This window comes from Falco biarmicus, chromosome 2, assembly GCF_023638135.1.
Source record: "Falco biarmicus isolate bFalBia1 chromosome 2, bFalBia1.pri, whole genome shotgun sequence".
Classification (NCBI taxonomy): Eukaryota; Metazoa; Chordata; class Aves; order Falconiformes; family Falconidae; genus Falco; species Falco biarmicus.
In genome coordinates, this window is record NC_079289.1 from 96,606,232 (window position 1) to 96,632,348 (window position 26,117).

Genomic DNA, 26,117 nt, shown 5'->3' on the forward strand with positions numbered 1-26,117 from the left:
GAAGAACATATTGTTAGTGTGCTGCCGATTTACTTCCTTCGGCACAAGGCCACTGCACTGATCCAGGAAGCCTGAACACCGAGATCACGTCCAACATTTAACACCAACTCCTCCAATCTACGGTAACTGTACGGCACAAAAAAACATCCTCTTATGTATGGGCACTCAGTGTACCTAATCTAACTGCCAGCGCTGGCGTGTGTGGCAGAGCTGAACGTGCAAATGTTGGTAGAAAATACAACTGTCTCGAGAAGAGGAATCCTAATACTAAAATGTAATCCTGTTCTTGCTTCAGAGTCAGTAATGAAGTGCAGAAAACAAGTTTCTTCTCTATGTGCAAAATTAATACTTCAGTGTCATTTAAAATGTGAATTGAATACCATGAACTTGAATTATGAATGTGGAGGTTGAATTTCTGCATACTAGTAAAAAAGGAAAGGAACAAACATTTGCCAAAACTGAAATACTGGGAAAGGGAAAATGAGCATTTCCTGAAGAAAGGAGAGAAAAGGAAATTTAGAAAGGATAGTATTTTCTAGTCAGGCTTATTTTAAGCTTGAACTTCTTTTGTCCTGTCAGCACAAATAACAAACAATGGCCAAAAAGGCCTTATCTTAAGACAGAAATATTTTTGGTTTTATTCCAATTTTAGACTCTCTATTTCTCTATCCGGGAAACAAGACTTTTGCAGTTCCAGGCTTGTGCTTTGCCACAAGACAAGTAGTTCATTTGTGCTCACCAGATAAAGACAATTTGGGAAAGAAACAGAAGGGGGCGGGGGGAAGTGTACCTCTGGAGCCCCGAGAGGAGACAGGTTTGCTTTTTGCTTAAAGGAGGCTGAAGAGACACTGAGCTTAGAAAAGAGGCTGCAACAGAGAAGTAAAAGGCTTCAGAAAGCTGATAATATAATTTATGCTACTGATAGTGCTGGTCTCTCTGTTTTGAAATAGTAACCCTGTACACATGTGCTGCCTAAGCTTTCTTTTGAGGGGACTGTGAAAGAGACATCTTTCCCAGCCTATTTGTAAAATAAGGTTAGCTTGAATTTCCAATGTAAACAGGTAACATTAGAGTACCAGTTTTGAGAATAAGTCTATAGGCAGTTAACATCAGTGTGTATGAAAATGAAAAACTGAGATGAAAGCACATAAAATAAGTAATAGGTTAAAGTCCATTTAAATTCAAGAAGAAATAAAAAAGTGACATACTGCATTATTCTTTTAACTAAATTAAAACATCTTTAAAACATTAAAAAAAATCTTTAAAATGAAGTATTGTGGAAAGACAACTGATAAGATGCAGGTTCTACTTTCACATCTGTACAATCATATTACATTCAAAATTACTGTATTTTTAGTCCTTGAATCTGTGATATTTTAGCACTTTCTAAAGTTCTAAAATTCTAAAAATATATGGACATTGTCATTAAACTGCTGATGTATGAGATTTTAAATTAACTGTACTTCACACTGATTTTTACATGTCATTAATAAAGTAGCAATGTACTTCCAAGAGAGATGGCTTTTTCACAATTTAACTTCTGAACAGTTACATACATACTCTCTCTCTCTCATGTGAAGTATTAAAATTTTAAAATTAAATTCTAATGGGTAAATTTTCAATTTAAGATGAATGAGAAGATTAATTGTTTGAACTCAGATTTCTTCATATTGCTCTTAACACTAAGAGCACTGGGTTCAGACAACTTCCAAGTTGTCTGACAAATTCAGAGTCAATTCTGTTTCACAAAACAGTATTTACTGACTCCGTATTTTAACAATAGATGAAGGACGGTTTTGTAAAGTAAAATCATACAAGACCAGAAAGACCAACACTATTCAGATTTGGTTACATGGCATCTCTAGAGTCAGCTGGTTTTCCCTAGTGAGCTCAACGTAAGCAGAACTGGGCCTGTAAATAGTTCCACTATTTTTAATGGAAATATTTACCAAATTAAGTCTGCAGGCCTACTGTGTTTAAATCAGGATTTTTCATTGTCTACATAACTCATGTAGAGCACAATTTTCTCCTAATTAACCTGGGCCAAAATATTCTTTAGGCCTCTCCATTCATCTTCACATACATAAGCCACAAAGTAAGACAGTTTGACAGCTGCGCTTGGGTGCACAGAAGAATCAAGGGCATGGCACAAAGTGTTGCAAAGACATAAATGACATGCACTACCTCAGCCAACTTGCAAAGTAAATATTGAACTTTGCATGCACATCGGGAGTGGGCATGCTGGTGGAAGCAAACAGGACAGAGTATAACACTGATCTGACACATTTACATATCCAAAGCATGTAACCAAATTTGTTTAATATTACCCTGGCTCAGAAGCAATTAATTTTTTAGTAGTCCTGTCACCTTCCAAAATAGAGTAAAAGGAAATAAAGAATCACAGCACACAAATTTAGAGATGCTACATTTGCAAGTGTGGAGATAAAATTCAGAGATTACATACGTGCCTTCATACAGCTTCCATGAAATTAATCAAACATTTTGCAGTGCCACAGAAAATGGGTCTGAGGAAAGGTGGCTACGTTCAACACTGAGGCTAGTTTGCATTCAGTGTGAGTAGGTCCTCATGCAAAACATGCTTATCACATTATTTTGGAGAGATTTGAGCTTACTGTTCAGAAAGGAAGAAAAGAAAACAAGCTTCAAGCCCCAGGAGAACACAGTGGCAAGAACCTGCAAAGGTGTTACATTATCATCAATACCAAGAAGTCCACTAAGCTACTTCAAATCTGCCAGCATTTCAAGTAATGATATGCCTAGAACACAACTGTCTCGGAAATGAGGCCCATTGGATTACTCAAAGATAAAGGATCACTGAAAGGAGCTCATAGTTTATAATCAAAATATCACAAAGCCAGATAGTTTTAAATCATCTTAAAACATGACAATTGACTTATCTATAATTGACACTTTCATTCTAGATAAAAAACCAGTCATCATCAAAACCACTGAACTCTACGTTATCTTCAAACCCAAAGCTCCCCCATCCCCATGATACAACGCCATAAACATGCAAATGCAAAATAAAAAGCCTTCCTGATGCAACAGAACTGGGGAAGCTCACCCACATTCCCTGTCTCTGGCACACGATGACATTACAGCTTTGACTGCCAGATGACTTGCACCACTCAACGTGAACTGCAGAGGAACTGAAATCAACACACTTATGCTGCTGATACAAAGCGGTATTCGGTAAGGGTGAGTCTAGTACAGGAGGCTAACATGAGTTACTACTGTACCTGCTTTTGGTATTTAGGTATAGGAGCCTTCATATCTAAATGGTGGGGGGCACAAACCCAAAATGCGCTTCTAACTGAAAAGAAGGAATTGCCTCATTACAAAAGCCAGGCCTCCACATTTTCAAGAAGCTCTCAAGCACAGGGGGTTCAGCTCTACCAGAGGAGGTCTGTGCAGAGAGACAAGAGGCTGTGCACTCATCAGCCAGGTGAGCTCAGGAGAAGCTCTGCTCTGCAGCTTGCACGTTCCACATGACGGCCACAGCCACCCAACACACTACCACCACCACATACCACCATGGGGCTGGAAATGTGTATCTCCATAACAGCACTAGGGATTTTCTACCCAGATGGACAAGTACATCTCTCTGTTTCCTTCTGGGTTGATTAGGCTGGGGCATATGCACTCACAACTGAAATCTAAAAGCCAAGTAAACACTAAGCTGGGGAAATCAACCAAGTCTTCTCCCCAGCCCGGGCATCCCCAGGCCCCCCAGCAATAACACAACAGGCTATTCTAACAAACCAGAGCAGGTAACATACAAGTCAAACCATGGAGAACTACACACATACACACATGCACGCACACACACATGCGCCATTAATAGGGGCCTGCCAGTGGAGTCAATGAGCAGTTATGAAAACAAATCATTATGCACAGATGCCTATCAGAAGGATAACATTTTTGGTTGCCATAAAAAAACAACCCCAAACCACCTCCTTCGTTTGCCCCATACTCAGGATTTGACTAAATCTGGACACAGAGGTAGAATGATCTGATTGAAATATTCCAATAAATGCAAGTCGCTTTGATCAAGTCAATGTGTCTGATTTTTATCCTCTGATTTACAGTTTCTTGAGAATGCTTCAGGCCAAGCCAAACATTGCCACAAGACACTGCAAATTTAAAATCACAGAATGGTTGGGGTTGGAAGGGACCTTTAGAGGTCATCTAGTCCATCCCCCTGCTGAAGTAGGTTCACTAAGAACAGGTTGCACAGGATCACGTCCAGGTGGGTTTTGACTATCTCCAGAGAAGCAGACTCCACAGCCTCTGGGCAGCCTGTTCCAGTGCTCTGTCACCCTCGTTAAAGAAGTTTCCCCTCATATTCAGGTGGAACCGCCTGTGCTGCAGTTTGTGCCCATTGTGCCTTGTCCTGTCACTGGGAACCACTGAAAAGAGCCTGGCCCCATCCTCTTGACACTCGCCCTCAAGATAATTATATGCATTGATAAGATCCCCTCTCAGTCTTCTCCAGGCTAAACAGGCCCAGCTCTCTCAGCCTTCCCTCATCAGAGAGATGCTCCAGTCCCCTCATCATCTTCGTAGCCCTCCCTGCTGGACCCTCTCCAGCAGTTCCCAGTCTCTCTTGAACTGGGGAGCCCAGCACTGGACGCAGCACTCCAGATGTGACCTCACGAGGGCAGAGTAGACGGGGAAGGTCACCTCCCTTGACCTGCTGGCCACACTTGTCATAATGCACCCTAGGATCCCGTTGGTCTTCTTGGCCACCAGGGCACACTGCTGGCTCAGGGTCAACTTGCTGTCCACCAGGACTCCCAGGTCCTTCTCTGCAGAGCTGCCTTTCCAGCAGGTCAGGCCCCAGCCTGTACTGGTGCATGGGGTTGTTCCTCCCTAGGTGAGGACCTTACACTTACATTTGCTGGACTTCATTAGGTTCCCCCCTACCCAACTCTACAGCCTGTTCAGGTCTTGCAGACCTGTCCAGGTCTCCCAGACTAGATAAGCTTTGCAAAAATGCCAACATTTTAAAAATGCATCATTTGTTAAGGACCTGACTTCTATACAGAACTTTCACCATAAAACATAAGCATGGTTATGTAAGAAACAATATGTCCTGCACTGACTTACTAGAAAAAAGACAGCAAATGGAGTGGCTCTTTCCGATTTACCTTAAATTCCTTCTCAAACACTACAAGCTACACTGGAAAAAAGGCCTTCATACCTGTGTAGGACTCCTCCATAAAAGCCCTCACCCTACAATAAAAATAACTCCCTCATAATCAAGGCCACAGTTTTGCAGCTCCTTTAAACTAACCTAAATGCAGATACTCTGCCAGAAGAGGCAGTCTCCTTTTTAGTCCCCCTTGACTTTGCCTCCCTTCTTAGTTCACTCCGATTTTGCCTTCCTGCTCTCTCCATTGTACTAGCAGCAGGAATTGTACAGCCCCACAGAAAGCTGGATCAAGTAACCGACCTGGCTTGAAACAAGATAATTATGTGGCTTCAAGCATTTGTGAAACACTGTCTTTGCTTATGCCAAAACCCTGCTTAATGGCAGAGCCCTTGCCGATACCCTGCTTTATCAGCTGTGAAGTTTATGTGCTGAAACTGTGTTTTCATTGTGTATTTGCCTAGCACTTGGCATAGTGGGATCCAAAAGTACTTCTGCAACAGTCTACAAATAAGGTAGTTTCTTCTATCCAGTATAGTTCTGCTTGAGATCACAACAGGATGCTACGAAGTTGGAATGGGACGCACAGGGTAAGACTGAGGAAAAAGTCTGAGGTCTAACAACATGTTTTAGTCCATACTGATATGGTCAATGCAATCTAATGGATTCAGCTCACCCTAAAGTAGCATCTACAAGCAAATCACACACTGTTTTCACTGTTTAGGGGATAAATTCAGTTACCTAAACACAGGTGACTTCTACCACTGCAGAAACGTTAAAGACTCAAAGGCATCAGTTCCACTAAGAGGTGGCAGCTGGAAGCCAAGTGGGATACACTGGGATGTTTCAGATCTCACCAGACACCGGTGTTCAGACAACTGAATCAAACCCAAGATCTCTGTGGATTGTAACCTGGGTCAGCACTTCACTCACAAACAGACATTTTTCTTTTATTAGGTATCTGAATCCTCATCTGAGTCCCATATGCTTTTTCTTTCAGAGGCTCCAGGACCCCAAAGGTTTTGAAACCCTCAAACTGGTTTTACTACTGCAACACAAAGGAGCCACTGACACCAGATACTGAAATTCAGACATTAAATACAAGGGCAATTATATTACCAGTGGTCCATTTTTCTGATGAGCACTGTATCTCCTATCACTACCCAATCAGTACTGCATGCACTATCCATCATACAGTAACACATGAAGCATATTCCAAAGATGCGAAATGGTAACTTGGACTACAAACCTACTTAGAAATCTTTAAAGACAAATGTGTAGAATCAAGGACCCTCCAGAAAATGGATCATTTAATCACCATGATGGCTGTACCATAATGATTACTCCAGGAAGAAGCACCGCATGTTAAGCCACTACAAAGCAGTAGAGCAGTTCACTGCCTTGGTCTGAAGAGAGAGATGATGGCAACTAGCATCCCACAAGCACTACTGAAGCAAACGGGCCTAAAACCAAAGCATGTGTTAAGATGAAAAGAATAATGAATGCCAAATGATGAGAATGCTTGTTTTCTCACTATACAAGTAAAAAAAAAAAAAAAATAAGCACCCTGACATACTTCAGAAGACAAGTGAAGGTACCACCAAAGTTACAAAACCAGCAAGATATTTCACAAAACATACCTCATGGCACATCCCTGTTAAGCTACAACCCATTTATCATGATGTGAGTCTTGCTTTTCCAATTCCGTCTCTGCATGCCTGTTAACATTATCTGCGACTTGATGGCAGCTATCTGTTTAGTCAGTCACACTAAATACAGCTTAGTTGTTGCACACAATGTGATAAAGCAAAATGTCGCTCTAGCTTAACAACTCTTGCATTATCACCTGGCTTTATCGCAGAATGGAATATCATAACAGACGTTGCTTGCCAGTCTGTCGATCCCACCAGAATTTCTCTCCTGTCCTGCCGGCATGGCAACATACACAGCAATGGGTTTCCATCTCACATGCTTTCTAAAAATGCTACCTCTCTCCCCATGAAAATCAGAAATAAATTCAACAGACCCACTCTTAATTCTGCAGTACATAAGCACCGGTGTGTTGATGGACGAAACATAGGCCAGCCACGGGTAACAGCACAATACATAGGTCCACAGTAAAAATCAAATCCGATAAAAATTAAATTTCTTAGCACAGGGCCTTTATGCAGAAGGGAAGAATCTTGTGGGAAAGGGCAGAGGGAGGGATGTTTTTCTTTCCTTAGTTCAGAAAATAAAAGCCCCTCCTCCATTCTGCTGCATATCAAAAAAATCAATGATAAAAGATAATTTTTATGGCTGTATTCTTACTTGCTTTACCTATTGCATGCCTGTCCTAGCACACAGGGGATTGCCTGCATGGAATTAAAATGACTTCGGCTCACTTAAGTCAACCGGTTAATATGTTCTATACTTACACACTGAATTCAATCATCAGAATATCCCAACAGTGTAACAAGAGCCATCATATTACACAAATGGCAACCATTGCAGAGACAAAAGACAATACTTTCCAACACTGCTAACAAGGAAATCACAGTCACATTAAAAAAAGCTCAAAGAAAAATGAGTGTTTTATCAATTTACTAAAAAACACCTTACATTCCAGTTACCACTCCTTTGATATTTTGTTTTTACATCTAGACTTTTTGTTTTCCTGATATGCTGTTTCTATTTTCTTGTTGCTACTACTACTGAAAACAGCTGCTTGCAGCTGAACAAAAATTTGGTAACAGAACAGAAGCTATAAAATGAAACACTTTATGAATAATAGCTGTCACCTGGGTTTCTCAGGCAGGCACCAAAATGAACATGTAGCTCATCTCTAAACGCAAAAAAAAAAAAAAAATCCTAAACGAGTTATTTAAATTAATTAACACGCATATGCAAACATTTCAATAGCCATCTCTTCACTCAGAGCCACACTCACCGCTTGCTTCCAATAGTCACATCCAATTCCCAGCCAGTATCTCCTCTGCTGCTGTGGAAAAGGTCTTCGTGCAAGCCTGCACTCACAGTAACAGGCTTGCCAGGAAAACAACAAGATGAAACGCTCTTGCACCACCCCTAGCTGAGAGGAACCCCGAGCCTGGCACCCCAAGCCACAACAACAGCACTGCAGCCCTCAGTCCAGAAAAAAAGTATTTTTGAAAGGCACTGCCTTCTAATTCCAGTGTGCATGATGCCAACTGTGAAAACAAAAGCTGCTAAAAACAGCGTGTGTGTGTGTGTGCGTATGCACACAGAGCATCTTAGCTGGAATTAACTCACGTTTTCCCTTTTCTCCCAACCCATCAGTGAACAGAGCAGTCAACTAACACCAAGCAAAATAAAATCCTGTACCAAGCATTGCATCGTTCCTAATTTGCCACTGTAGCTTCTGCTGATAGGGACAGAAGATGCAGCCTGTACTCAAAGACCTGGAGAACAAAAGAAATACTGTATGAATTAATACTGCAAATTTCTGTTCAGAACTGACAGAAAAAGGTAATTAAGGCATGTGCCTCTAGCTGTTTCTCTCACACTTGTAACACTGAAGACAAGACAATCTTACCAGGATTTACAGCTGTTTACCCATATTCACTGGATATGTGAGCTCTGCATCCTTGCAAATGTGCCAGCCAGTTTGAAAGCCTCGCAGAACTGAATCTGTCTCAACCTCTGTGTCTCATTTACTGTAACACAGAGGATTTTCAAAGCCATGCCTCACAACAGCTGGCTTGTTTTTGCCTGCTTCCTATGATTGACAAGTTCATACAAGCTCCGTCAACTTTAACCTTGATAAGTGAAGGCTTGGTCTGTATTGTACGTTACATCATCAGAAACTTCTGACCTCAGGGAAAAGATCTCAGAGACTTCAAAGCTCTTCCTTTCCCCCACCCCGACCCCCTGGATTTGCTTATTAAAAAAAAAGAATGTATTTTAAGAGTCCTTTAATTTTTTAATGTTTTTTCTTTTCATTTGTGAAAATCATGATCCACACTTCAGCAACAACAGTTCAAGTTTTGAATATTTAAAATGATTTATAAAGATCAGTGTGTTACTAGGTTCCTTTCTGAACAACACTCAAACAACAAAGTTTTCATTTTAGAGGAGAGTCTTCATCAACAGCCCTCCAGCTTGAATTTTTTTGCATGTGTTGTGTGTACAGGTGCTCCCTCTTGCAGGAGATTCTTCAGGGAAAGAACTAAATGCTTTCATGCTGCATGATCAAATTACCACCCCCACACTCCATCTTTAGAAACCGAATGCATCGTGGCCTTCACCAGAGCAAAGCTCATGCTCCTTTCAATTTTTCTACAAAAACACATTAAAGACCTAACAGAGAAATTGTAGTTAAGGCCTTAGTATGTATTAAAAGATCATTTTAAAGATGACCATTTTAAGAGGAAAATGTTATTTAAGCTGTGCACAAAATCACATACAGCAGTTAGATATTTTGATACAGCACTGATATCCAGTTTATATCCTCCCCTGACATGTTCCTATCTTCCCTGAAATTTTTATATCTCCCACAGCTGCCTATTTGATTTCAAGATAGAGAGAGAGTGACTTCAAGAACTCTCACCCCTTTACATAAACACAACACAACTGATTAACAGACCATAGCAAGTCTAGCTGGTCCATGCAGACAAATGGAAGTTATAGCTGTCATGTTACTTTTTAGCAGAAAACTCTACTCAAATTTACTGGCATAAACAGTCTCCTGCGTGACAGCAAATCATAATCCATGTTGCCTAAGGGTTTATAGTAGAAGGTGAACATTTCACAGGCTAGTTTTTAGTACCAGAACACCATAAAGCCACTCCATATGTTAGAAATATATGAACTGCTGCACTGAGGAGACAAATCAGTCACCTATTTCCAAAGATGCTTTTCATCAAGTAACTTAGGGGAAAATAAAATCTACAATGCAGCAGTATATGATGCTCTTATGAATGGAACCACTGGAGACTATATCTTATACTATCTGTATTCTGTTGTCATTAAAATAGCCACAAGAAAGTAGCTAAATCTCAAGCAATGTAACGAAAACTCAAGTATTTAGATAGCTTCCATTCCAATCCTCTTTCCAGGGAAAGCACTAAAACCAAACCAGAACACAAAAATGGACTGATGCTTACAAATGTATCTCCATTTCTCTCTCCACAAACTTTTTTGTGTGCCATTCCTTTCGCTCACCCTCAATTTCAGTACCTTCAGAAGCATGTCTAGGACTTCTCCCAGCTTAGTTAACACCTACCTTTGGGTGCAGGGGAGGAAACTTTCCATAAGAAGAAACTGCCCTCCAACACTTCCTTTTGTCAGACCATGGTGGTCTTGCATATCCCCCTAGGTGCCACTGCAAGCATAGTGGATAACAGATGTGCCAGCAGCAATCAAGCAAAAGGAACTTCAGTCAGTAATAAGAAGTTGGAAGCCGAAAAAAGGGCGTATGTGAGGTAGGGTAGCTACCCTCAAATTTAGAAATATGGATTCAAAATTCACCTAACAGAGGGAGAAGTCATACTTCCAAGGGTGTGGGGAATGAGCGAATTGGATGGGGGAGAAACAGGGCTACACTACAGTAGGTAGCATACTGTAAACCAAGTGCAGGCTTTGGAGACAGTCCAGCACTCATTTAATGAGATCCAGCAGCTGCTGGTGAGCCAGAGTGGAGCATCACACCAACCTGCTGGACCTGTACCTGACAGCTGCTGGGCTGAGCCCTGCTAGGAGTTAGGAATGGGAAGGCAACGGGAGCAGTGTGCAAGGTTTAGCACTCTCATTTAGGTATAAGCAGTTCTGTATCCCAAAATAATGCATTTGGGGTGCTCATTAAGAACCACAGATCTCTCAGCTCAAGCAGCCTGAAAGTTTTAAAATGGACAACAGGAGGAAGAAAAAGACTACAAGTGGGACAATTTATCGTGCAACTCCTGCCTTGATCCTGAGGTATGAGAAGAATCTGGTTCCAAACATTGCTACTTGAAGGGCTGCCCTGTGCCAGTGGCCATATGTATTTAGATTAATCATTCTTGAAAGATCACGAAATCACACTGTGGTATTTCATTTTGAAAAGGGCATTTACATACATGAGAGAAATATTTTTAAAAGGAACAAGCCAGATGGTATAATGCTAAGAATTAACATACGACAGAAGATACAATATATGGAGCTCAGAGAAAATGCATGACACCTACCAAAAAACCTAGACCACCACTTTTTTTCCTCCCCTCTCTCTCCCCTCTAAACGCTAGATTAAACAGTAATTAAAAGGACATCCACCAGAGAACTAAAGTCCTTCCCCAATGAGGAAAATCCAGAACTATTTTAGCAAAACAGATGCATAAACAGAATCTGAATTCCATCTGAATATGAAGAAAAACTTCTTTACTCTGAGGGTGTCAGAGCACTGGAACAGGCTGCCCAGAGAGGTTGTAGAGTCTGCTTCTCTGGAGACATTCCCAGCCCACCTGGATGTGACTCTGTGCAACCTGCTCCAGGTGAACCTGCCTTAGCAGGGGGGTTGGACTAGATCTCCAGAGGTACCTTCCAACCCTGACCGTTCTGTGATTCTGTGAATAAGGTTAAACCCCCCCCAAAACCCGAGGTACAAATTCTTAAAAGTATTAGAACAAAACAACCAAAAGTGCTTTTTCAAACACAGGTATCTGCCTGACATTACAGGGCCAAAAGAACAGTAGTAAGAATATGAAGAAAATAATGCCACAGCAGAAAACTGACATGGACTCCCCTTCACACCTCCATGAGCAAAGAACAGCCTATACAGGAATTAATCTCAGATGCTGTCCACCACTAAGCGCGTTGTCATGAGTTACCTGGATGATATGATTAATCACCTGAAACTCCCATAGGAAATTGCTGAAACAGTAGCTGTGGTGCTCAATTCCTCTGATACTTGGGCAACTGCTTGAGCAAAGTACACATGCAGTGTTTGTGAAGGGAAGGTGTAAGGGTGTTAAAAAGAGAGAATGAGAGAAACAGAGCAAGAGTGAAAAAAATAATAAAATCATTATGAATCTGGAGAACTTCAGAACTATAAACTTAAAATCTAAACTAACTCAACAGGAAATTATAAAAGATTCAGAAGCTGCGCTAAGTAGTGTGTTAAAATGACAAAGAATTGTTTGGGCTCATGCAGAAAAGCTGTGTCTTGGTTGTATTACTATTCTTAGAAATGAGTCACTACACATGTGGGCAACAGTGACCTGGATGACCAAAACTATTTGGATTTTTAGAAGACTCTTTAAAAAAAACAATAAAAAACCACTGTCCTTACCAGAAGCTCTTAAAAATTTGACTGCCATGGGACAAAGCCCTCATTTGTATCATCACATGATTAACAGAATTGATTAGATCTAGCTGATTTACAAGAGAGGTGAAAAAGAAGGTGGCAACAGTTGCTCTGCTATATTAAAGAAACAAGGCAAAGATTTCCCATCACTGAGCAAATGGACCATAAAACAACAGATGAAATTCAGATGTAACAAATGCAGAGTAACCCACGGGATAGCTTTTCCTGTATCTCAGCAACATATACAATGATGTATGACTGAAATTACTGCTATGCAGGAAGGAAAAACTGGATTTCACAGACCATTCTATGTACATATTATCTCTGTACTCCACAGCAGTTAGAAAAAAAACGAGAAAAAATTCAAGATAAAGGAAACATTATGTTATTTATGAATTCATGGTGCACCCTAATGCTGTTGCAGTTCTCCTGCTGCTCCAAAAGAACATACGAGAATGTGGAAAGACACAGAAGAAGAAAATAAGGATGGGCAAAGCCACACAACAGCTTTCACAGAGTAGACACCCAGCCCACACACCCCCCAAGAGGTGCTTTTCATCACAACACATCAGCAGAAAAAGCTATGGATGTCAAAAGTCGATGTGGGTCCAAAACCAGTTAGACACTTTTCAGAAAGAAGAATTAATCAAGGACTGTTAACCACAAATACTTAGGACTGCACCTCTTAGCTGCAGATCAGCAGAGGCTGGGCAAGGATCAGCACGGCTCTGTGTTTGCCTTTTTGTTCTCTCCGAGCATCCACTACTGTTCAGTCTGAGAAAGGAAACCTGCTTAGGTAGATCTTCGGCCTGTGGTTTTAAGCACCATCTTCTTCCATGTACCAGTGATTCAAGGTTACACTGTCTCAAAGCATGATATTTACTTAGCTGTTACTAGTCAATCACATACACTAGTACACTGGGAAGACACAGTGGCTCATAGCAATTAAACCTGTACTAACTACAAGTATTTACAGAAACCTAAGGAAGACGAAAGGTGGCAAGGGACTCCTACTACATGAATAGATGCTGCTTGAGTTTCTCTCCATTGTTGGCTCTATATGCACAGGAAGAGCCACAGAATGTTTTCCCAGTTTCAAAGTATAAACCTTTGAGACAGCCAAGACTACTGCATCATCCATTAGCCACATGATACATACACTGGCATCACTGCCCCCCCCCCCCCCCAAAAAAAAGTGGTCTGACAGATGCCTTAATAATCCATATCTCATGATAAAGAAATGCTAATATAAATAGAAAGGGCTTCAGCAGCTCACATACTTGAAGACTATGTTAATAGACAAGAGCCTGTGAGGATGCACGTTGGCTCTTCCGCACTTGACAACTGCCCTGGTTTTGGCTGGGATAGTTTCTTCTTAGTAGCCGGTACAGTGCTGCATTTTGGATTTAGTATAAGAATAATGTTGATAACACATTGATGTTTTTATTTGTTGCTAAGTAATCTTTATACCAAGTCAAGTACTTTTCAGCTTCTCGGGCCCTGCCTGCAAGAGGGCTGAAGGAAATGAGACAACTGGGAGGGGACACTGCCAGGACAGCTGACACAAACTAGCCAGAGGGATATTCCATGCCATAGGACATCATGGTCAGCATATAAACAGGAAGAAGGGGGGACATTTGGAGTTGTGTTTTGTTTTCCCAAATCACCATTACGCATGAGCAACGGCTTTCCTGGAGATGGCTGAACACCTCCCTGCCAATGGGAAGTGGTGAATGAATTCCTGGTTTTGCTTTGCTTACATGTGTGGCTTTTGCTTTATTTGTTACACTCCTTTTATCTCAAGGCTCGAGTTTTCTCACTTTTACTCTTTCCATTTTTCCCCTCATCCTGACAAGGGGGGAGTGAGTGAGGGGCTGTGTGGGGCTTAGTTGCTGGTTAGGCTTAAACCCTGACAGCAACAAATAGCTGCACACAACTATGGAAAGCAAAGCCTGCAAATTTTCTTTCTTTTTTAATATTTATTTTTAATTTCTAACTTCATGTAAGGAGACATTTTCACATATAAATTAATTACCATTAGGAATTCAGATATCTGAAGCATTACTTCAACCAAACTGGTATGTTCTGGCTACATGAAAAGCATGTTTTCTTCTCCCTTTAACTGAATAATTCATCTTCCTCAAAAAATAACACTTAAATCTTTATAATAATCCTTACTATACTTAAAATTATTGTAAAAAGAGAACACTTCACTTTATAAGCTCTTGAATAAAACAAACGTAGAAATTGTTAGTACACTGCACACTAGATACAGTAATCATGCATATTTATTACTTATTTTCTACAAAACACTACTTGTTAGGTTATTCTGTACTTAGAAAACTGATAAGAAATATTTCTTTCCGTTAGAAAAATTTATGTGAAAAATTACAACAGCTGTAGGTGAAGTGTAAAACTGAGAACTTAAACATCTTTTACACCATGAAATATTGAAGCTTGTTAATACATGCATGAAATGTTCGCCAAAGTAATTTTTCACTGATTTGTAAGCAAGCAGTTGCACAAGATCATCCTATTTCTTCCTTAAGAGGAAAAGGAAAGAGGATGAAAACATTTTGCTTATATAACTGGCGATGTCTTGGTAAGTCCTACAATGACTTAGACACGCTCATCCTGCAATATTCATTCAGGAAAAAATTCTCAATTTGACTCAACGTATATACAGTAAATAAAGAATGTAAGCTTAAAGTCCATATGTGACAATGCCTGCAAGCAGAGTTCTGCTTCGCTATTTAAGCAAATGGCCCTTTTGCTACATGTAAAAAAACCCCAACACTAGGTCCTGCATTTCAATATCTAAGTTTCCAGTTAAGCAGATACTACCACTGTATACTGCTATTATAATACTTTTCTGTCAGCACAGTAAAACCCCCAAAATACAGAATTTAAAGTTATTTGAGTTATAAAAAACCTCGGTAGCTCCTAAAAAGTATTTCCAATGTCTAATTTAGACCATTTAATATTCTAAACATGAGATTACATGAAAACTAATTTGTCTAAATGTCTAATGTGGATTTTTTTTTCTTATCTGCTAATTAGCCCTTGCAAATATGTAGCCTCAGCCCCCAGAATGGTCACAAAACAGAACAAACTAAAAACACACGTGTATATTTCATATGTGTATGTGTGTATACATACACACACACAAACATCCATATATGCTTGATATATATAAACACATATATAAATGTCGTTAACACCCACTTGTAAATTCTTTTCCATCTGATTCAACTCAGAAGACGTAAGATTGTTCACATTCCTGTATTGCTAAGGTCCTCCTTCTTCCTTGCACAATAATTTGCAGTTGCACCACCTGGTTAACATGGAGGCTAGATATTCACCAGCTCTTGAAAAATGAGTTTCCTTAAGAAGTGCCTCATAATGAACTCGGGAACCTCTCTACAGGCTCCTGTTTCTGGCTTGTCCAAGGTTTTTTTATAACATTAAACTTGGGCATTTAAGTCAACTTAGGCCTAAAGAAATGATTTTTACCTTGCTTTTGTATGGTAAAGATTGTTCCTCTGTTTTCAAGAGCTCAGATGGCTCATGAAAGAACTACAAAAACAACTTAAAAGTGTTTAATTAGAGTTGAGTCATGCTGTGGTCCTATATTTGACATGCACATGCTCTTGCACTTGACACCTATTAAATGTTGAAAGATTTTCTGTGACCTGTGATCTCATAAATCCTTTTACATTCTTGAAATTATGTAATATTTTCATAGACATGGCAGAAACAAATTAATGAGAGCCAAGTCAAATGTTCTTAGAACATAAATAAAAGCAATGGCTGCGACCATTTCTAGTCAATGGCAATCTTAAGAATTAGATCATAAAGCACTGTTTGTTTGATGCAGATTGACTTATGTGTGCCATCTCATCGTGCAGGAAGCCAAAGGCTACAGGCTACAAGCACACATTTCCATCTTTAACCTTCTGAAGGGCTATGTCAGTTCAGAAATTGTGGGGACTTCTATAGGGAAGTTAATTATATAACCTGCATGTACGATTTGATCAATACAGAGAGAGAGACATATTTGAAGAAGGATAGACTTTATATCTGTCAAAAGATAAGCTTTTGTAACCAATCTGAAATAGAAAGAGTAGCATAATGGGAAATAAAAAACCATCAATTTTTGTTTTACAGGTCAGCAGACTTACATAACACTTTTAAGTAGTCCTGAAGTTAAGAACATACTTAGAATTGCATCAAGCCTCAGTATGAAAATATTCAGCTCATGTCGGATGACTGTTTGTGTGCCTGTAAGTTCGTAACAAGAGTGGGTTTTGCTCTTGCATGAAGAATGATAATGGCTACTGTGGATCACTACTTTCTCTTCCTATAAAAATAATAGTCTAAGGTATTAAATACTGCAGTTTGTAAGAACATGTTGTAGCTTTTCTAAAAAGGGAGATGAAACAACCTGAATTCATTGGAAGCTCTCAGTAATCTCAGAGGAGAAAAATACAGTCCAGAGATGAAAGGAGTTCACAAATTATCTTCATCAACTTAACCTCCTCCCGTAACTTTTATAAGTAATGTTAATTTAGGTTTTGCAACTGTGTGCTAAAAAAAGAAAAGCACCAAAAAAATACTGTAGCAAAATGAACCAGCAGCAAGAAGCCCAGGAGAACAAAAAATTGCTTATCATGCACATTCTTTTGTTTGGTTTTTTTTTAAACTATTTGCTGTTACAGTAACTCCAACCCTTTTTTATTGTAGTTTCAGTGCATTAATGAGACTCCTATCTCTCCTGAAAATGATCAGTAAAGCTGTAATGGTAAACATTCAAAGTTTATTTAAACCCCACATTTTTTTTATTATTATTATTATTGTTGTTGTTGTTATTACTCTTCAAAGCCTGTAGCTTTGGACAGTCTCTAACCCCAACAAATCACCCATGGACAGGGACTCCACGGCTGGCGCTCAGTCCCTGTCCATCTAACACATGCAAATGCTGAAGGGCTGCTCCTGTGTGCAGCACAGTCGCACTGGCTTTGGTAGCACAAAGGCCTCAGAAGCACAAAGTAAGGGCCATCAGCAATATAATCCAAAACCAAATTTTCAAAGGAAGTATTAAATATGACCACAAGACCTTAGGTTTCATTAATATTCATGTTCTAGAATACACCACAGATTTGATAGATCTGCTAGCCATTTGCAGACTGCTAGCTTTTAAAAGTAGGAAACTAAATGCCTTTAGGGCAGCTCAAAAATCGTAAAATCAATTCATGTCATGATGAGTCCAGTTCCTTTTGAGCACAAGAATGCCTTGTTAAAAGAGCACATAGAAATACATATTCTTTTCCACAGGACAGCCACTCATCATCATGCAGTGGTAGTTCACAACACAGGAATTAAATACCCAAATGAGAGATTTTATTTAGTTAGTTTTTTGAATATGGAAGCATATAAGCCCCCTGCATAACGTGAGTGCTGAGGAAAAGACTGCAAAAGAAACCATTTTACAAAACCTGTAATGTGGTGAAATGGCCAAATACTACATCTGAAATATATGTCAAAACAAGCTTCAGCTTAAAAAAAAAGTTATTGCAGCTGGTGCCCAGTCATGTGATTTTCATGGATTCCATGATTATAAAGCAAGAATTGTGCTGCACAAACACTGCTAAACTGCTGGCGTAGGAGTATTATTCACACGCTTTTGTGACTAGGGTTCAGCACTGGTGGATGGAAATCATTTCACTTGTCCAGAGATGCTGTCTGCCTACAGAAGCTCATGTGCTCCTGGCTGATTGTGATGCTGCCTCCCCCTTTCCCTCCCCTCCTTCCTTTCCCTCCAGCACAATCGCCCCTCCACACGCATGCGCGCACACATTCACACCCTCATGGGCTATTCATTTTGAAATCACTACGGTTAGTACAAAGGGCTACAAATAATTAGAAAAATAGCAGATGGTCTCTTCAGCTGGGCCATAAGCAATACAAAATACAACCGTATAAAAATGCTAACAAATACTATTTTTTTACAAGCTTTTATGGTCACGACTAGAGTATGCGTTTGTTACAGTTCATAATTTTCTCTCCCCTTGAGAGATTAATACCATTTACAGAACGAAGGAAAGCCCACAGAAGTTATTTTTCCTACACATGTGTTTCTTCTGTTACAAGAACTGGAGCTATCAAACAAGGCGATAGCAGTGTGTGCACAATCTCAGTTCAGCTGTCACACGCCACTTAGGCAGCCACAATATCACTGAAATCACTGCTTACATTACAACAGCTCTGGCACACTGTGGGCCAGGAGCACACCCCCTGCACGCTAGACATTTAAGAATTTTAACTGCATTGTGCATACAGTCATACGTTTGAAAAGAGTCTGAAAATATTGTACATTTTAATTAAAATAAAACATTAATTAACAGGGAAAAGTGGAGCTGATCAAATGGAAAAACAACTTCTGATGGCTTCTGTTGGGGTACTGCATTCTGTAAAAGCACAACTAGAGAAAGGTCCAGGTTACAGCACTACTGTGTTCCAATAGCATGCTGTCTTTGCCAGAGATAATAGTGGAAAAGTCTTTTGGGAAACCTCAAGCATCCCATCCCATCCCTCCTGCCCCCCCGCCCCCCCCCCCCCCCAATCCTGTAACTGATAAATACGAAAAATATCTGAATCATTTAATGCACACAAATAAGAATCATCTGGCTCCAAACAAACTGTAATACAGCCAACACTTGACAATTTCCTCAAGCTCACCCTACAGTCCCCATAAATTTCAGTCCCCACATTAATTCTACCATGCACATTGAAGTATTTGGGGAGAAGGAGGGAAATGGGAAAAAGACATTGCAAAACCTCTGAAATCACCACAGCAAAACTTCCAGGCTGGGATAGGAAAAGATCAGATCAGAGTTGTCGTGAAAAAACTCTTAAAGCCAGAAATTAAGAAATACTTACCTTACAGTGCAGTTCCTTTCATCCAGATTGTTAACTTTAAAGAAAACATGCCGCCCATCTTCCTTTAAATCCTCTGCTTGGCTCCTTACTTCAACTGAGACTTCCTAAAAGTGGTTTATAGCAAAAGTAAGACACCAAGTCATCACGTTTCAGACTCTCAAAAAATCTATGATTATGGAACCACTTATTTGTGGGTTTGCTCTGTTTGAATATACATGAAGTCAACAGCATAGCATGTCTTAAGCTTGTTTGGTTTTAAACAGGACAGTATGCTATGCGACCTCTTGTGCAGCACTACCAACCTGGCTGTGCTCAAGTTACTGCTCTACTTTGCTCATCTACAGAAAAGCTTAACATCTATATAAACATTCACAACTTCCATTTGGCAAAGACATAAGAAAATGCAGTGAAGAAGTTACAGAAGAGTTGCTCAGATTTTAAAAGATGCAAGTACACACCAGCTTTTGAATCCCTGAGCGCATACTTTAGTTTCTCAGTAAAACACACATCACTGTTCCAGAACTTTATTATCTCACTATCTTCAAACAACCACACCCAAAGCATAGCTTCACATTACAAACACTGAACCTACAGGAAATTTAATTGCACATTAGCACTGGAATCATCTGAATCACATATGTGAAACAACATCTTTATTTACTTCAGTCTGTTGTCAGCCTCTTCAATGCACTCATCACCATATTTTCCAGGTGCCTAAACAGGTGTCTGCTTTTTGCCCCAGGAGGCCTATACTGAACTTAAAGGCACTGACTAATAAACCAGAAATGTATACATGGATGTGATGATGACTTTTCTGCTGGGTAGGCAATTATTTAATAATTTAGTTAATTTAATTTTCAAAATAACTTCCAGGTGAATATTTCCAGTGCCCGGCACCTCTACCCTAGTAAATTATCTGTGTAGTGAAGTCCACACATAGGAGTTCAAAAACAACTTTTGCAAAAGTGAAAGACACAAAAAACCTTAAGAAAAAAGAGTCCACAACTTTTAGAGATCAGCTTACTGTTTCTTTTTAAGCTGTTCTTGTTCTACTCCTTGTCTATACACACAGACACAGAGGTGCTGTGTGGATGTGTATGTATGTATGTAATGTTTTGACCAAGGTGGTGGTGGGGAAATACACAACTGCATTGCCACAATTTTTTTCTTGCACAAAGTTCAACACAGGTTGAACACACTATGATACGACTTTATACATATCAGGCAATCCTGCAGCAGCTTGAACAACATCTTTTAAACAGAGAACTTAAGAGACTTGGTATCTCTGTTTACTTCCCCTGCCACCTGCCAACCATTCCCTGGCCCTGCTCAGTTAAAAATTAACTTAGTATTAACTTGCAAGTTGAACAGACATTTGACATCTCTCTAAGGAACAAATTTATACATCTTAAAGCAAGCAAACTGACATAAAATAGAACACTAAGCAGTTTCATTGGCTGCTGTAGTGCAGCTTTAACATTAACTGGCATATTACTGTCTCTATGTATCTCTAAACTTTATTAGGCAGAAGTTTCATCCTTTTAGAAAAGGAGATCCATGGAAAATGATTAGACCATTAACAAAACTGGACATAAATAGATATTAATTCCCCTTGGAACATCTTTCTTCATAGTTTCAGAGAACAGAAAGCCTTAAAATGGGGAAGGCACCCACACCAATGAAGAACTAACTCTGGGTGAAGATTGCTTTGATCCTACTCTACCTCTACTGTAAAAAGGAGGGTATTATCAAATCAGTAAGGTTGCTTTCTTCCATCTGGCTACAACACACAAGGAATTACCTGATCCAATTGTTCCTTGCTACACTCAATCCCTGTGCAATACAAACTGATTTTCTTCATGTTACTTATGAGGGCTACCTATAACTATTATTCCCTTACTGACAAAAGGTGAACACCATACTGTGTTCAACAACAACGCTGTGTTCCCGAACTGAAAATTTTCATAAAAATTCTCTTTCCCCTCTCCATCACTGTCCTGCCCACCCCCTCACCTCAGGTAATTTAAAGGATAATGCAAAAGATACTTCTACCTGTTTGTAGAAATCAGTAGAAGGGGATGATCTAGACCTCTCATGTGTGTACTGGGGTTTCTCATCTTGTTCATGGCCTGCATCAAGGATATTATCAGCTGAATGGTACCTTCCTGAGCTCCTTGGCTCTACTGGCTTACGCTGCTCCTTCCATGATGCCTGATACTCTGCAAAGGTTCCCAGGCGCTGTGGCTGTTCAGATTTCACAATCTGATCAGCAGCCTTATTGCTACTACTATGGTGGACATTATCTTTTGAAGCATGTGCAGTTTCAAGTCCAAGAGAGGCTGCCCGACCTCTTCTCTCACACCATGACTCCTCTCCCTCTTGTCCACCGTGAGCTTTCCTATCTGGCCTCTCAGGCTGGCCCTCAGCTAGACCATGGGGAGCTGGTTTCTGTGCTGATTTTCTATATGCAGGCTTACTTGTTTCTTCAAAAAATTTCCACCTGTCTGCAAACGAGCCCAGGGCTTCTTCAGATGTATTTGGACGGCAATGAGCACGGCACACATCCTCTGATATCCCAACTTCATTCATCTTCTCTGGTTCAGAGTAAGACTTCAGTTTTTGCTCTGTTGTGAACCTCTTCCTGGCTCCGATACGAGAAACGTGATGAGTGCCACTCCCTGTAGGGTTCGGTTTAGCTTGTGTAGCCTCAAGGAATCCAGACACGTCTTCAGAAACCAAAGCCAATAATGAGGAGTTGTAACTACCAGTTTTCCGCTCAGGTGACCTGGGGAGATATTCAGCAGTGCTGGGCTCCAAGTCCCGCCGTTTGAAGGATGTTGCCCTCAGAACCCTGGCCTGTGCTTCCTTGAGGTGATCTTTGTAGGTGCTGGTAAAGTTCGTGTCTGGAGAGGCAGTGACATTTTCTGTTGAATCTGGCTTCCAGGTCTCACTGCACTCCTCTGTTTCAGACGACCCTACTAACATAGCAGTGCTTCTACTTTTCTGCAGCTTCGCTCTTCTCATTTGGATCTCATTTCTCAGGGTTGTTGCAAAACGATCACTCCTTCGTGCCTGTTTAGACAAGTGAGTGTCAAATGGGGCCTGTCGCTCTGTTACTGCTTCTGGGCTGTTATCAGACTGTTTTTTCCCTTCCTGAGCTAAAGAATGCAACATTGGGGTCTTTTGAGGAGAAATCTTGCTACTCTCATCTTTCCCCCACCTAAAATCTTTCTGAGCAGATTTGTTTTCAGTGGTAGGGACACAGCCCTTTACATTCTCTTGTTGACCATACCTAGTTTCACTTTCCTCGGAGCTGCTCTCAAAGTTTTTCTTATGTCCAGACTTTTCAGTATGATGGGATTTTTTAGCTTCTTCTACTACAGCACACCTAGCATCCCCCTCTCTGTCCCCTGGGTAATGACTACTGTTCTCACATCCTTTCTGTGAAGGTTCAACAGATTGTTGAGGTAGATAGTATTTTGGTTTTGGGAACATTGTGACAACCGCAGGATTTTCGTGAGGTCCAAATGATGCTTCAGTCCCCACTGCAGGTTTCCAGCTGTCATCCTTGAGTGGCAGTGGCTTTGAGCTTCCCTGAGCAGGCTGTTTTGCTGTCACACAATAATAGCGACTCTGTCCAGTGTTGTCCACCTTCTGTTCAGCAGCACTGTTTGAAGAAGAGGAAGTGTTGGGCAGACTGGCCTGGTTTGGACTGTAGCCGTGAAAATGATCTGTAGGTAACTCCTGAACACCACTATAGGACAGATAATGTTGCTGATCTTTAGGCGCAGTTAAGATTCGTGCATTGTGAAAAAAAGTGCTTTCATCACTGTACTGGTGTTGGTGGTGGTAACTGTAAGTAGGCTGTGCAAACCGAACATCAGTGCTGGACAACGATGACTGCAGTTTGTTCACAGTTCCTACATTACTGTTGTACCTTTCACCAGTTGAAGAAAAAGCGTGTTCGGAACTGAGATCAGATTTATAATTTGAGCTGCTGACCCTCTTGTCACATGCTCTAGAGGGCTGCCACTGCTGCTCCACATTTTCCAAGTTCCAGTCACTCCTGGGCTGCAACCGGTTCAGGGCTGTAAAGTGCTGCGTGCTGGCACCCTCTGAGTACACAGGACCATGGGCTTTCTCATGGCCTTTGGTAGCAGCAAAGCTGTCACTACGAAGAGGTGGAGGTGGGGGGGGAGGAGATGAAGACTTCTTCTTATCAGGAACATACCAGACAGGTCCAAAACTGGATCTTCCAGAGCTAGCAAGCTTGCCATCAGGGTGTTCCTCTATTCTAAGACTTCTGTTGTTCTCATATTGGATGGGAGCTGGCAAATACCCAGGTTTGTCCTCTATTCCACTGTTGTCATTCAAGAACTGGCCAGACTTGTTTCCATGCTTAGCAGTCTCCCAGTGGCCTACTTTATACAGCATGTTCTCTGTCGAAGAAGTGTCTGCATTGGATAGAGTGTGGTCAGGGGTGCTAGAACTTGTGGAGAAAGACCCGTAGGCTGAATCTCGCTTACTTTGGCTCCCTAGATGATCAATGCTACTATTAGACCTTGCAGAAGAAAGTCTTCCATACTGGGCTACTTGTGGAGTGTGGTCCCAGCTGTCCATACTTCCCAAAGAGCTGAACTGGTCAGAAGCGCGATGTAGACTTGACTGATCCCACGAGTTTGAGAGGTCATGAGAAGAACAACTACGGCAAGAAACAAAAAAAGTCTCAGAAAAAATATACCAGTCAAAAAATGCCGCAACATAATTGTAAATATACAGCAACCAGTTTTACTAACATTGGTTAAGATCCATCTGCAATAGCAATTACTCAAGACAAAAAAGCTCATAAAATTGTAAGTTTGAACACAAAGTCAGGACTTTATACTCTGCCACTGATTCAAAGCTTGAATCTTAAAAACTAACTCAGCTTCCCGTTTTAAGTTTACCGGTAAGTAGTACACATTATCCCCTTAAGGGTCCCCTTTCCCTTTGTAAATTGTTGATTTTGCTGACATTGCTTTTAGACAAATTTGTTTTGAGCTATATTCGCTCCCTTTTTTCCCAGGGCAAACACAAATTTATTTTTCAGCTTATTTTCCAGGCACCCCGATTCTTCCAGCTATTAAACTCACATACTTCCCTGTTCATCTTTTGTAATCTCACTCTAAACTTACTTCAGCCCATGAAGTTACTCCCCCGTCCTGCTTATCCAAATCTGCCCATTCATTTAATATTTTCATTTCTAAATGGAGGTTCACTAAAAGCATTTGCCTCAAATGCCACCGTTTTACTTCTGAGCCTCCACATGCACCCTACCAATGTGGTTTCAAATCACTCTCGGGTTGACACCCTTACAACAATGTCATTCAATTCCACCCAGTTCCACAACACTGATGTCAGAGCGACGTAAGCTCTGCATGGCTAAAACTAAACTTCTGACCTTCTTTCAAGAATCCTTACTGCCACCAGCTGCTCTTTGCCATTCTTTCTTCTATAGAAACATCACCTTTGACACTGTACTTTCTCTGGATCATTTACCTAGGACAGAATTTCAAAATCTTGCTGCTTCTGTTGTTCTACTACCCAGTTTCATTCTGTTTTCTCTCTTTCCTTTTCTTCTCTGTCTTTCATAGCACACACCTCCTGTCAATCCAACACACTGATGCTGAGATGACAGTCTTTCCAATTATTCTCATCACATCTCCCTGTTTGAACTTCACTGGCAGCTCCTCCTGCTTTTATATAGCAAATTCAAATTCTTGCCCTTGCATGCAAAGCCCCTTGGTAGAAATCCCAGAGTTATTCCACTTCCCTGTAGCTATAATTATATGAAGTATCTATGAAATCTTTTGTGGTAAAAAACCTGTGAAAGCTAGCAATGAAGTTAGATTAGTCCACATAAAAATGCAGAGTGATATAGATCTTTTTTTGTCAAAAATATTGCATGGGTCAACTCAACACTTCTTTGGAATTCAGTATTAACATGAGAATTGCTTTACCCACCCCCACCCACGCAACTATAGCCTTAGTAACTTTTTTTATACATGGTCAAAAGCTATTTATGTTAAGAAAGAGAAGGTATACTTTGTGCTTGTTTTCTAAAAGTATTTTATTAACGAATTACACTAGCATTGGCCTCATCTTGTGGGTTTTTTGTTGTTTCATTCTTTTATTTTCAACATTTTAAAACATCTTGCTGAATACTTAAAAAGGTCTTAACTGTCATCTTAGGCAGATACTGCGGTTCATGTAGAAAATGTCTTGGTCATTATCAGGATCTCTCTCGTTAAAGAAGAATTTAAGCCAGATATTGTTATCAATTGCTGATATTCTTCCCCCTCTTCAGCACTAAGGAGATACGTGGCATCGATTAAAATAAAGATGACACTTGCACAGGAAAGCAAAGCCTCAACTTACAATTTACAAGACTCCTGTAGATCTGCTGGTATCACATGTGAAGCACAAATCATGAGCATAAGAGGTCAAAGCCCTACTAGAAAATGCTTAATGGAAACCCAGCAGATGCAGCAAAACCTTCAAAGAAAGGACAGGAAAGTGTCTGATGGTGTATTACTGCAAAGCATTGTCTCCTTAACCATGGGGCAATCCTCCCATGAACCCTGACAGGGAAGAAAGTTCAAAAGCCATTTCTCTGCTTGAGTCTGGCATCCCAGAATATCCTTCTCAATGGCTTTTTTAGAGTGGATT

General features: G+C 40.5%; 1 protein-coding gene and 1 long non-coding RNA gene across 4 annotated transcripts in view; both read right to left on the minus strand.

Annotated features, from left to right (window-relative positions):
• SHROOM2 (shroom family member 2) overlaps positions 1 to 26,117 on the minus strand; it is a 128,068-nt gene that overhangs the window by 17,361 nt on the left and 84,590 nt on the right. For all 3 annotated transcript variants that reach the window (XM_056328353.1, XM_056328352.1, XM_056328354.1), the window contains 2 exons: positions 21,462 to 24,111; positions 19,410 to 19,513 (listed from right to left, as the gene is read on the minus strand). In XM_056328353.1, the coding sequence (XP_056184328.1) occupies positions 19,410 to 19,513; positions 21,462 to 24,111 (2,754 nt within the window). The remainder of the gene's footprint in view (positions 1 to 19,409; positions 19,514 to 21,461; positions 24,112 to 26,117) is intronic.
• Positions 6 to 8,936, minus strand: LOC130144526 (uncharacterized). The gene is made up of 4 exons (XR_008820155.1): positions 8,727 to 8,936; positions 8,103 to 8,592; positions 2,634 to 2,694; positions 6 to 866 (listed from the first exon to the last, which is right to left on the minus strand). It is a non-coding gene; the product is annotated as an uncharacterized LOC130144526 (long non-coding RNA).